Source organism: Meriones unguiculatus, chromosome 2, assembly GCF_030254825.1.
Source record: "Meriones unguiculatus strain TT.TT164.6M chromosome 2, Bangor_MerUng_6.1, whole genome shotgun sequence".
In the NCBI taxonomy this organism is placed as follows: domain Eukaryota; kingdom Metazoa; phylum Chordata; class Mammalia; order Rodentia; family Muridae; genus Meriones; species Meriones unguiculatus.
In genome coordinates, this window is record NC_083350.1 from 186,959,506 (window position 1) to 186,971,793 (window position 12,288).

At 42.7% G+C, this 12,288-nt stretch overlaps 1 protein-coding gene across 1 annotated transcript in view; it reads left to right on the forward strand.

The window, feature by feature from the left end:
- The window catches only part of Dchs2 (dachsous cadherin-related 2), a 211,934-nt gene that overhangs the window by 104,058 nt on the left and 95,588 nt on the right, over window positions 1–12,288 (forward strand). The window contains exon 2 of the mRNA XM_060378495.1: window positions 3,511–3,702. Coding sequence (XP_060234478.1) covers window positions 3,511–3,702 — 192 coding nt within the window. The remainder of the gene's footprint in view (window positions 1–3,510; window positions 3,703–12,288) is intronic.

Consider the following 12,288-nt stretch of genomic DNA (forward strand, 5'->3'; position numbering starts at 1 on the left):
CTTTTCAGCCCAAACCCGGGAGGGCCATGTTTTCACGTTGTCTTCAGGACACATTCTTTTTTATTTTTTTATTAATTACACCTTATTCGTTTTGTATCCCCCATAAGCTCCTCCCCCTCCCCTCTCTTCCCCATCCCATCCTCCCTTCCCCCTTCTTCACGCATGCCCCTCCCCACGTCCACTGTTAGGGGAGGTCCTCCTCTCCTTCCTTTTGATCTTAGTCTATCAGATCACATCACGAGTGGCTGCATTGTCTTCCTCTGTGGCCTGGTAAGGCTGCTCCCCCCTCAGGGGGAGGTGATCAAAGAGCAGGCCAATCAGATTGTGTCAGAGGCAGTCCCTCTTCCCATTACTATGGAACCCACTTGGACACTGAACTGCCATGGGCTACATCTGTGCAGGGGTTCTAGGTTATCTCCATGCCTGGTACTTGGTTGGATTATGAGTCTCTGGGAAGACCCCTGTGTTCAAATTTTCTGGTTCTGTTGCTCTCCTTGTGGAGTTTCTGTCCTCTCCATAACCTACTATTTCCCACTTCTTACATAAGATTCCATGTACTCTGCCCAACAGTTGGCCATAAGTCTCAGCATCTGCTTTGATAGTCTGCAGGGCAGAGCCTTTCAGAGACCCTCCATGGTGGGTTTCTAGCTTGTTTCCTGTTTTCTTCTTCTTCTGATGTCCATCCTCTTTGCCTTTCGGGATGGGGATTGAGCATTTTAGTCAGGGTCCTCTCTTTTGATTAGTTTCTTTAGATGTACAGATTTTACTAGGTTTATCCTAATTTACATGTCTATATGAGTGAGTATATACCCTGTGTGCAGGACACATTCTTATGGAGGAATCATTATCTGAAACCTGACATTAACATGAGGAAGGCGGGAAGAGTTCTCCAGTTCCCAGGAAGCTCATCACAGGAAAAGGGCACTTCGTATCTACATGTGGATAATTTGTAAGTTCCTTAAAGTCTCCATTAAGTCTGTGGAAAATCAAACTCAATGAGAAAAGATATGAGTTAGAATAAATTTAAAGTAAACCCATCAACTTTGAGCATGAAAGAGTGAGTGAGTCTTCCTGGAGGGAAGAGGGAGGAGCCTAAGTGTGCTGGCACCAGCTGAAGGGATGAGTTCAGAGGTTCAGCCCTCCCAGGTCTTCCAAGTGTTCTTCTCAGCCTTCGGACTGTGCTAGCAACCACAACTTCCGGCTTCTGTATCAGGAGCTGTGTCGCCTAGCTTCCTAACTCGTCAAGATTTCCTGCTGAGGTGTTCAGGAAACTGTTTTCATTTTCTGCTTTTCAAATTTTCTACCAGTCAACGAGTACTATGCATTGCCAGCCCCATAACAATTCTAAGTTAACTCTAGGCATTCAAGATCTATTACCAGGCGCTTGGTTATGCTGCTAGAACAGCAGGTCAGTATTTCTAGCAGAGAGCAGGTGGGTGCACACTCTCATTCTATACTGAGCTCAGATGCTGAACCATCAATACAAACTGAATCCTGCTACTCTTTCCGACTTTGGATCCCTTATATTTTTCTCTGCCAAAAGCCTCCATGAGAAAAAGCTGTAGAGTGGAAATAGGGCACGTATTTCCATGGGAGCCAAAATACTTGGTCATACATGCCATTAAAACCTGAGAATGGGTTTTAGAATTCAGTTTGTTGCATTTATCATTTAATTCAGCCAAAATTATTGAGAAGACCACATGGCTTTACAGGATGTACTTGTTGTCTTTGGGAACACGGGGTTACTCAGCTATTAAAAGCTGTCAGTGTGGAACAGACCGAATGGATTTGGATGTGAATCCTCTGTAGCAGGGAGGTTTGGGAATTTTCTGATTCCATCAAGCTAGTAAAAAGAGTAACTCCTAAATATGTTAGCTGGCTTCAGAGGATGAATGATTTTGCCGGGAAGTGGGAGACAGATGATGTGAAGATAAATGGAAAGGGCCCAGACCCAAGAAGGAAAGGCGTTTCGTTTGCACTTGGGTATCATTGCAGGCAGGGCCAGTAGCCCAGTGTCATGGAGTCTGTCTTGTTTTAAGTAAAATGGATTCTTGTGAAAACACTAACGAATGCAACCCAAACACCCCCAATGTCACATTCTAGTTATCTGCTTAAAACTGCATGTTGTAACTAGTACGCTGGTGAAGAACTGGTCATTGAACCTGCTCTGGGGGATCTTTGAAGTATCATTGGGGAAGTGTGGCAGTCAAGGAGTCAGATGAATCCTTAAATCATATTGATGAAGAATCCTCTTAGACTGTAAGTGCTGCTTAAATGTTTCCTGTTGCTGGGCTAGAAAAAAATCAAAGGAATCACATTGAACCCGAAGGTTTAGGAATTTTATGTGACATTTTGTGTGACTTGTCATGTGTCTCATTACACATGACAAGTGTAACATTACACAAGTTCCTCTAGCTTTATCTGTAGTTTCTCTTTCTGCGATTTCACTTGCCTCTAGTCAGCTGGTCTGAAAGTGTTAAAGGAAAATTCTATAAATAAGTATAAATTTGGAATGGCTACTCTGTATTGGCTACTCTGTAATGGCTACTCTGATTGCTTTCCTCCTACCTGAAGTGACACATCATCTCTTTGGCCGGCATACATTTTCTTTGCCTGGTTATTGGTTATCGTTACTTCCTTATGGCGCTGCATGGCCCCTGCTGTGCACGCATAGCACAGAGCTTAACATCTGGCACGTTTGGTTTTAGGCATTCTCTGTGGGCTGTAGCCTTCATCCCCTTCGGTTTCGAGTGTCTGCTGTATGCATAATGTAATTATTTAAAATAAATGTTTTTGTAATTCTACTTGTGTCGATCACAAGACTGCTTACGAAAGTATCGTGTATGAACTAAGAACAGAGCGAATTTCTGAGTCGCTCTAACTATGTGCCCATGAACTCTCTCTTTAACGAGTGAAGGGGGGCTGGCATTTTATCCCTTCTGTGCCTACTGGACAAGAGATGTATGGAGGGCTCTGGCTGGGCCATCTTTCCGGATGGAAACCTGGCTGGGAGATGAACTCGCCCCCTTTAGGGTGAATTTTGGCATTGGTGTTCTAAAAATTTATTTCCTGTTCCCTTTATTGCCTGCTTTTTGTTTGTTTGTTTGTTTGTTTGTTTGTGTTCATTCGGTTGCTTTCAAACTGGGTTGACACATTGAGGGAAACAACAGATATCTTGTAGGTTTTTGTAGCCATAGGACTGTTTATAAAGCCTTGTGTTTAGACTTGGGTATAGTGAAAGGAAATAAGAGCATGGCTGGACTGAGAGACCTCGGACTTTTAATTGGAGTGGGCCAAGAAAGTGAAAAGAAGAGTTCTCCAGGGAGGAGAGAGAGGTTGAAGACTTGTCAGGCAGGGAAGCAGGAGAGAAGAGAGCCAAACCAGAGCTCTGCTTTCTGGGCCACCTAGGGGACATCTCAGCTGTGCGAAGCGTCATGATTCCCGCCCAGGTGAAACATGGCTGGTGTGGGGCACGGTTGCGGCTTCGCTGACCTCCCTCCTGTCTTACAGGTAACGGCGTTGGATGCAGACGCAGGGCTCTACGGCTTAGTCGAGTATTCTCTTTACGATGGGTTCCAGAGCCACGAGGCACCTTCGGCATTCCAGATCGGCCCTCAGGATGGACGCATCTGTGTGTCTCAGGATGTAGACAGGGAAAGGGATCCCAGCACCTTCGATCTGTTGGTGAAAGCGAAGGATGGGGTAAGTCTTTGAGCCACAGACACCCACAGTGGTCACGTGGAGGCATGGCAATGCCTGCTGACAGTTAGCTCCCCAAGTTCTGCACAGCTACCACTTCCCTGCAATACCAAGTGCGTCTCACCATCAATAAATATCTCTAACAGAGAACGGCTTTAAGGAGAACATAGCGACCAAACATTACCGATCAATCTTTGATGGTATCTAACATCCAGGCCAGGTTAAAGGGCCTGCATTATCTAATTATATCTTTTAATAACTGGTGTGTTTGGGTCCACATTCAAGGGAAACTGCAAATTAATTTGGTTTAGATCGCCGAGTTCCCACCCTTCCCCTTTCTATGCCGTTTTTAAAATCAGGTGTCTTGTACTATATATTTTTCACATGCCAAATGTGGTTGATTGCATGCATCGGATTGTTTTAATTCGCTCTTTTATCTTCACTATTCCCTATACACTGGCCTTTCGCACAGCATTCTGTGAGTGGTTTCAGGTTGTTTAGTGCTGTGTATTTCCTACCGTGTCAGCAGAATGGCTTTCCCCTAATTCTATTATTCCTTCTGCATTTACTATATGAGCTGCTTCAGCTCTAATGTTCTTACGACAGCCATTTATTACCCTGAAAAATAATTCAAATGGGAAAGGCAGTGTAATCTCCCTCCCTCCCTCTCTCTCTTCTCCTTCCCTTCGTCCTTCTCTTCTACCTACTCTTCTCCCCTCCCCCCTTTCTCCCTTTCTTCAGTTTTCAGAATTGGTCAGTTGATGCTCTAACTGGTTGATCCCAAAGGTGACTAATGATTTTTATTCCCCGTTTTGAGTATAAATGTTTTGCTCTCGTATATTTAACAGATTCAAGACACTGCTGGCCTTACAACCTTTTAAACTTTTTATTATTGTATTTTGTGTGTGTGGCTGTTCTGCGTGCATGTATGGCTGTGTTGCTTTTGCAAGTCTTGTGCCCACAGAGGCCAGAAGAGGGCATAGGGCATTGGATCCTTTAGAACTATAGTTACAGATGGCTATGAGCTGCCATGTGGGTTCTGGTAATCAAACACTGGTCCTTTGAAGAACAGCCAGTAGTCTTAGCCACTGAGCCATATCTCCAGCCCAAATGATCATTTTTGATGTTCATATTGAGCTTTGTAGAGTAGAGGCACCATTGATATTTTTTCCTATGTAAGAAACATACAAACAAAAGTAAACTAAAACCTCTTAATCTGTCAGATAAAGTGCATCTAGAAAAATACACAAGTCGCAAATGTGTAGTGCAGTGGATATTTGAGGAGTGAGCACGTTCAAGGAAGCAGATGAAGTAATGATAGTCTCTCCCATGACCTGACTCTTCCCTCTTATCCCCACCCTACACCTCATGTATGAACACTGTTGACTTCTAACATCAAGCTGGCCTTTTAACTCTGCTGAATGGAAACACAGAACATGTGTTTCTGTGTTTTCTCTTTGCTGAACATTATTTGGGAATATCCTTTCCATTGTTGCATGTGGCTATAATCCCCTCATTCTTATGGATCTGTATATTACAGTGAATATATCCTAGTTCTTTTTTTAATATTCTACGATGAGTGGTATATTTTAGGGTATTACAAAAAGCCTTTCTACCAATACTCTTTCAAATTAAATGTATTTTAAAATTTGAAACATAAATGATAAAAATACTGATGAAGTAACATACAACATTTTAAGACATACATATACTGTATAATCTTTAAATCAAATTGGCTGTCTTTACCTCCTCAAACGTTTCTTCTGGCTTTATGAGATGTGTGCCAGATCAGCATTACCTATAATCACCCCCCTGTGCAAAGCACACCAGTTTCCTTCTCTTGCCTGACTCTAACTCGTACCCCAATGCCTTTGCACATCACCTACCTCTCGCATTGTTCTCAACCTTTTGTAAGCAACATCCTACCCTTATTTTATGAAATAATGTTTCATATTTTCCATGTAAATCAGATTGATGGCATTTCTCTTTCTGTGCTTGACTTGTATTACTTTATGTATACATGCAATTGTTTTTGTAATTATAATGCGATTATAAGGGACAGCTCAGGGTTCCTAGCTCCTGCTGCCTTAGCGCCATCCTCACCTTCACTTACCATGAATGGATGAGCCTGTGTTTAAAGGCAGTTATGTCCCATCCTTTGTGCTCATCATGTGGGCACCCTCCAGCAGTGGATGCCAGGGTACTGTCTCCTAACAGTCCTGCTTGCTGCCTGCCACATTTGTTCACATTACTTTTCCTTTTCTCTTTTCTCTTTTGCCTAGCATCTGCTTTCTCTTCTCTAACCTAGGGGGTTTGGGCTGTCCCATAATTCATTGTTCATTCAGACAAGGATGGGGTGCTACAGACCTCTAGGTCTTTTCCTTCTCCTTAGAAGAGCTGTAGCCCGGGGCTCAGAGCCACAGCCACGTCCCCCAGAACTCCAGATGACAGAGAGTAACGCTTAAGTGGTGACCCCAGTCCTCACCTAATTGCTGCTTTCTTTCTTGGAGGAGAAAGTACATCTCGAAACCTGATGGTTATCTGAATATTTGCTTCCAGTGGCTTTTGTAGGGATTGATAGTGCCCAGGACATTTGGTAGCCCATCTGAATAGGAGCCTGGTTCCCTGTGGAAGCAGGTTGCTCATGTAAGCATATTACCAGCCCTACCAAGCATATTGCTCCCTTTAGAAGAGAGACAGTGTTGCTTCTCCACACATCAGGGCCTCAGGGAAAGCCTTGGAACACCCAAGCCCTCAGCATTACAGCTGCAGTATGTGAGTGCCTGCCTGTATGTCCATGGACACATAGTATATACATATACACATGTGTATAATCAGATACACATATATGCATGTCAGGTTAGCCTGTGTCCTGCGTTACTGCATAATCTTAATGAAATCCTGTGATAAGCTGTGAGTTTCAAGAGGGTGAGTGCTACGTCTTTCACAAACACTCAGCGCAGTGTTGACTAGCAGCATAAATTGCTCAGAACCAGGTCATCAAAAAGGTTGGTAAAGGTGAAGCTAAAATGTAGTGATGACTAAAGAGGTAGACCCCCAAAATTTCTAGACTGTATTCATAGGATAATTAAGTCAGGTAACGTATTTTGGGTCCAAGCAGTTGGAATTCCGGCTGTAATGATTTTATTTAAAACAATAAACAGCCTTGACACAAGTCCTTTAGCTCTTTAGAACCATTCTGACAATTTGTAGTTTTTCCTCAGATTCTTTTTGTAATAAATGACCTGTGTGTCCTTGGCAGAAAATTGCTGAGAATCCATCGGCAGGTGGTTCCTGAGAGGTTTTCGTCTATTGATAGAATAATCGTTGTTATAAAGCACCCAGGTGTTCCGCGCGCCTTCACTTCTGCGCTATTTGTTTTTGTGATGACTGTCAATATATATATATATATATATATAGTCACTTGTTCTCTACTGACACCACATCTAAGATATCCTTGTTTCCCTGCTTCTGTGATTCCTATGTTTCTCACACTCAGAAGATGTTATGAAATTATATAACGAAACCAGTTAATTGGGTTGGCATTGGAGTTATTGTCTATAGTTAAGCTCCACAATTTAACTGTCCCATCCTTCTGTCTAAGCTCTGCATTTCCTTCTCTGATAAGTCTTCACAAACAAAGCCTTCAGTTTTGGCATGTGTTTATAATTCTCTACACGCTTTTGCTACATCCAAATTCTATAGCTGAAATATGTGTCTGTCAAGAAAAAAAAGGTTTCTACTCCGTCTCCCCATGCAAGGCTTAAGGAAGGATGTTGACAGACAAGCACTTTAGAGAGTAAATTGCCTTACTTCTCTCTGCTCTGTGTCTTTATGATAAGAGCCAGTTGTTGGGACTGGGGTCTGTGGTGTGTGTGTGTGATGCAGGTGAAATCTTAAAGACAAGCTTTCTGAATGAAGCGGTGCATTTGTTGATGTTCCTCTGGCTTAAGCTATTGTATTGTCTAAAAAGCATTTAGTTATTTGTCATTTTAAATTATACACATACACACACATAGTTATAAATATATATTCAGAAAGACAAGCTTTCTGAATAAAAGGGTGTGTTTGTGTTCTACTGGCCTATGTTATTGTTTAAAAAGTGTTTAGTTATTTGTCATCTTAAATTACACACATACACACATATACATATATATGTAATATGTATTTGTGTGTCGGTATGTGGGCTTATGCATGTGAGTGCAGGTGACTCCAGAGCTCACTGGGCCACCTCTCCAGCCGCACACCCAACTTCTGGTTCTGGTCTTTGTTTTGCTGATCACCTTATCTGAGGACTGTGGACTTACTTAGTACGCCATCCAGCGGAGGTGTCCGGGCAAACCCTGAAGTGTTCCTCCAGCCATTCATTCGTGTACTACATGGATTACACCTGGCAACTCTCAACACCGTCCTTGCTCATTCTCATCTTCTTCATTCTCATCTTCAAAAGCTTCAGCTTCCTCATGCTCACCACCTACCTTCTCATCCCATGTGTTTCAGTTCAGACTTTGACTTGAATCAATACTCCATTCACCATTTTTCTCTTCAAACTCATTACTGTCACTGAAAAAAAAAAAACTTCATCAGCTCCACTTGGTCTCTGGCTGTTTCTCTCTCTTCTCCCTGTGATGGAAAATAGCCTGTATCTCAGGGGATACTGCTCCTTCTGACTCTGTAAAACCAAGACGAGCAGTTAGTGCAGCCTCAGGGTGGAAAGAGGACTGATTTTCTGTCTTAGTGAATTTTCTGTTGCTGTGATAAAACACCATGACCAATACAATTTATAGAAGAAAGCATTTAACTTGGGCTCATGGTTTCCGAGGGTTAGAGTTCATGATGTCATGGCAGAGAGCATGGAAGCAGGCAGAGAGTGTACTGGATCGGTAGCTGACAGCTTGCATCTCTGTCCACAAGCACCAGGACCAATGAGCTGACCAGGAATGGCACGGGCTTTTGAAACCTCGAAGTTGAACTGCAGTAACACAACTCTTCCAACACGGAGGCACCTCCCCATCCTTCTCAGACAATTCCATCAACTGGAGACCAAGTATTCAGACATATTAGCCTATGGAAGCCCCTTCACTACACAACATCTAAGTTTTTTACACTTCTTTCTCCATTGAAAACCAGTTCAATCTTGGGGCCCTGCTTCAGCAATGTAATGTAGACACTCCTGTTTGTCACTGTGCTGTTTTAAATTCTCAGTCACTGAAGACTTTTGTATCTGACTCCACTCACATTCTTCACATCCACCATGTTGTTGTCAGCTTTCCTTCACTACAACAAAACATTAAAGGACGGTTAGCTTTTAAAGAGAGAAGTTTTATTTTGGCTCATGGCTTGAAACTTTAAGTCCATTAGAGTGATCCTATTTTTTGGACCTCTGGGAAGATAAAAAACTCACAGCAGAGGCACATGGTGTAACATGACCTTAAGTTAGAGAAATCAAAGAGAAATAAGCCAGAATCCTACAGTCTCCTTCAAAAACACAACCTCAGCTACCTAAGTACCTCCAGCAAGCCCACAATCTAAAGATCCACAGCACCTCCAAAGAGCACCTCATTGGGGACTAAGCCTTATACACATGGCTGTTTGGAGGACTGTCATCATCTGAATTCCAGTAGCCAACTTTCCTTACCAGGTTTTTGAGTTTTCAGCAGAACCATCCAACCCAGGCCTCCTCACACTTTGATTTTCTCATTTGCAAGGATCATTATTTTCTCAGAAATCTTAATTCCAAGCACACTACCTTCTGATTAGCATTTTTATATCTCTTGTTACTTAGCTCAGTGGTTGCAATGCAGAGAAGAATTCCTCCCCTGTAAATTTACTGAAGTATTACGTAGTTAAAGTCACTCCAATGCAAATTCCCTTCTATGGAAACTGGTAAACCCCAGAACTCTGTTTTTTATTTTGTTTCGTTTTTTTTTTCCTGCTCAAAACAAAACAAACAATTGTATTTGAGAGGAACTTTCTCTCCTTCCTGCTATTCAGTCTTCTTCCTTACCTTATCAGCTTGTGCTTTTTGCCTGCTTCTGTTAGCAAATCACACTATTTCCATCATCTCTCTGAGCTCAGGGTCCATGCACCCAGTTTGCCCTAGCATAGCAGACCTCTGTAGTAACCTTTTCTTCTTCCTGTAGAGTGGAATTTGTCAAATTCTCTTAGATGACTCCAGTAGCAAACATGACATAATGACAACCTCTATCTTGAGAACCAAACAACTCCTTTAAATTTTCATATACCTTCTTAGAAAACCACTTTCTTTTTCCTCTATTCCATAGCAAATAGTCTTGAAATAGCCATTTCTACTTCTCATTTTTCAACTTTATTTCTTCATTTTCTCCTCCTTACCTCTTTCAGAAAGCTGATTTTATCAGAACAATTTATTTTATTTTATTAATTACATTTTATTCACTTTGTATCCTCCCATAAGCCCCACCCTCCTCCCCTCCCGATCCCACCCTCTCTTCCCCTTCTTCATGCATGCCCCTCCCCAAGTCCACTGATAGGGAAGGTCCTCCTCTCCTTCCTTCTGATCTTAGTCTATCAGATCTCATCAGGAGTGGCTGCATTGTCATCTTCTGTGGCCTGGTAATCAGGGGGAGGTGATCAAAGAGCAGGCCAATCAGATTATGTCAGAGGCAGTCCCTCTTCCCATTACTATGGAACCCACTTGGACACTAGTGGGTCCATAGTAGCCATAGGCTACATCTGTGCAGGGGTTCTAGGTTATCAGAACAATTTTATTTGTACCATATCCTGGGTTCTCAATCTATTAATTTTTATTTGATTCAATCTGCCAGTTAATCTGAAAAACATTCTTTCAATTCTGCCTTGCCTGGCTTTGATGATACTCAGCTTACTGCTCTTCCTTTAGAGAGATGGGCACTCATTCCTCTTCATCTTGTGCATGAAATCTAGACTGGAAGGCTCTGTCTTAGCTCACTAAGCTACAAACTATACATTATCAGAGTTAAGAGTTGTGAAGGACCAATATTAATATTGTACTATTGAGGAGTAACGGGATGCCAGAGCAAAGATAATAGAAAGTAGACAATTGCCAAAATAGAAATAATGGAAGAAAAATTTCCACATGTGCCAATTGCCTCAGGCAGTCTTCTGTGCCCCCTATAGTAGATGCTTTCAAGCTTAGAGCTTTTTAGAAGGACTTACACTTTCCCCAGCATAACTTGAAAGGATTGGCGTTCAGGTAGATTGCTTAGGCATTTACCATAACTTTAAAAATGAAATTAACCAAAGTGATCCATGATTTATTTATGGAAGTCTGAGACAAAAATTGAGAAATACTAATGCACAGATTTAAGGAATGTATCAGGTACATGCTGCTGTGTAAGCTTTTTTAAATTTTTATTAATTACACTTTGTATCGCCCCTGTACCTCCCTCCCACCTCCCCTCCCAGTCCAACCCTCCCTCTTTCCCATGTCCCTCTCCTAGTCCACTGATAAGGGAGGTCCTCCTCCCTTTCCCTCTGATCCTAGTCTATGAGGTCTCATCAGGAGTGGCTGCATTGTTTTCTTCTGTGGCCTGGCAAGGCTGCTCCCCTTTCAGGGGGAGGTGCTCAAAGAGCGGGCCAATCAGTTCCTGTCAGAGACAGACCCTGTTCCCATTACTATGGAGCCCACTTGGATACTGAACTGCCATGGGCTACATCTGTGCAGGGGTTCTAGGTTATATCCATGTGTGGTACTTGGTTGGAGTATCAGTTTCAGAAAAGATCCCTGTGCCCAGACTTTTTGGATCTGTTGCTCTTTGTGGAGATCCTGTCCTCTCCAGGTCTTACTATTTCTCACTTCTTTCATAAGATTCCCTGCACTCTGCCCAAAGTTTGGCTGAGTCTCAGCTTCTGCCTCGATGCCCTGCAGGGCAGAGCCTTTCAGAGGCCCTCTGTGTAGGCTCCTGTCTTGTTCCCTGTGTAAGATTAGAACAATACAGTTTCTAGCTGCAGGACTCTGGAGGCGCTCTCCTGAGTGGTTCTGTCTAGAGTCTCTTCTGACTGGCATTATGAGATGTTCCCATGAGCTGGACAACAGGCTGGTGTTGAGCCTTGGGTAGTGAAATAGCTGTGCTTAGATTAACTTTCCCTCTGCTCTGTCTTGTGGGATGCTGGCTTCCAGACATGCTCCTTCCAAACAGAGTTCTGTGATTGAGAAAGACTGAGTGCAGGCCCACAGCTTGGCATGACTGCAGCCATCTGGTTGTAACTTCATCCCAAGACAGAGAAAGCTGTGTAAGACTGATACATGAACTCCATTTAAGTGGATCTACAGTCCTCTGTGCTTTGAGCTGGTCCCTGAGCCTCTTTGTACCTTAGTTTTTTATTGCAGTAGTAAGAAAGCCAGAGAAACCTTAAAAAGTGATATTGTAACAGCCTAAGGAGTAATGTGTGTAAAATACACCAAAAGCATTCATAGTTGGTCATTCAGCAGGCGCTCACTGATCTTACACACGAAAGACACTTTGCCTCCGGAAGATCCCTGTTCTATGACAGTAAGCCCTCTGTTGTCCAGCTAACATTTGAATGTTTGTTTACAGAATTTCCTTATTAGGATCTTTGCTATTAAGA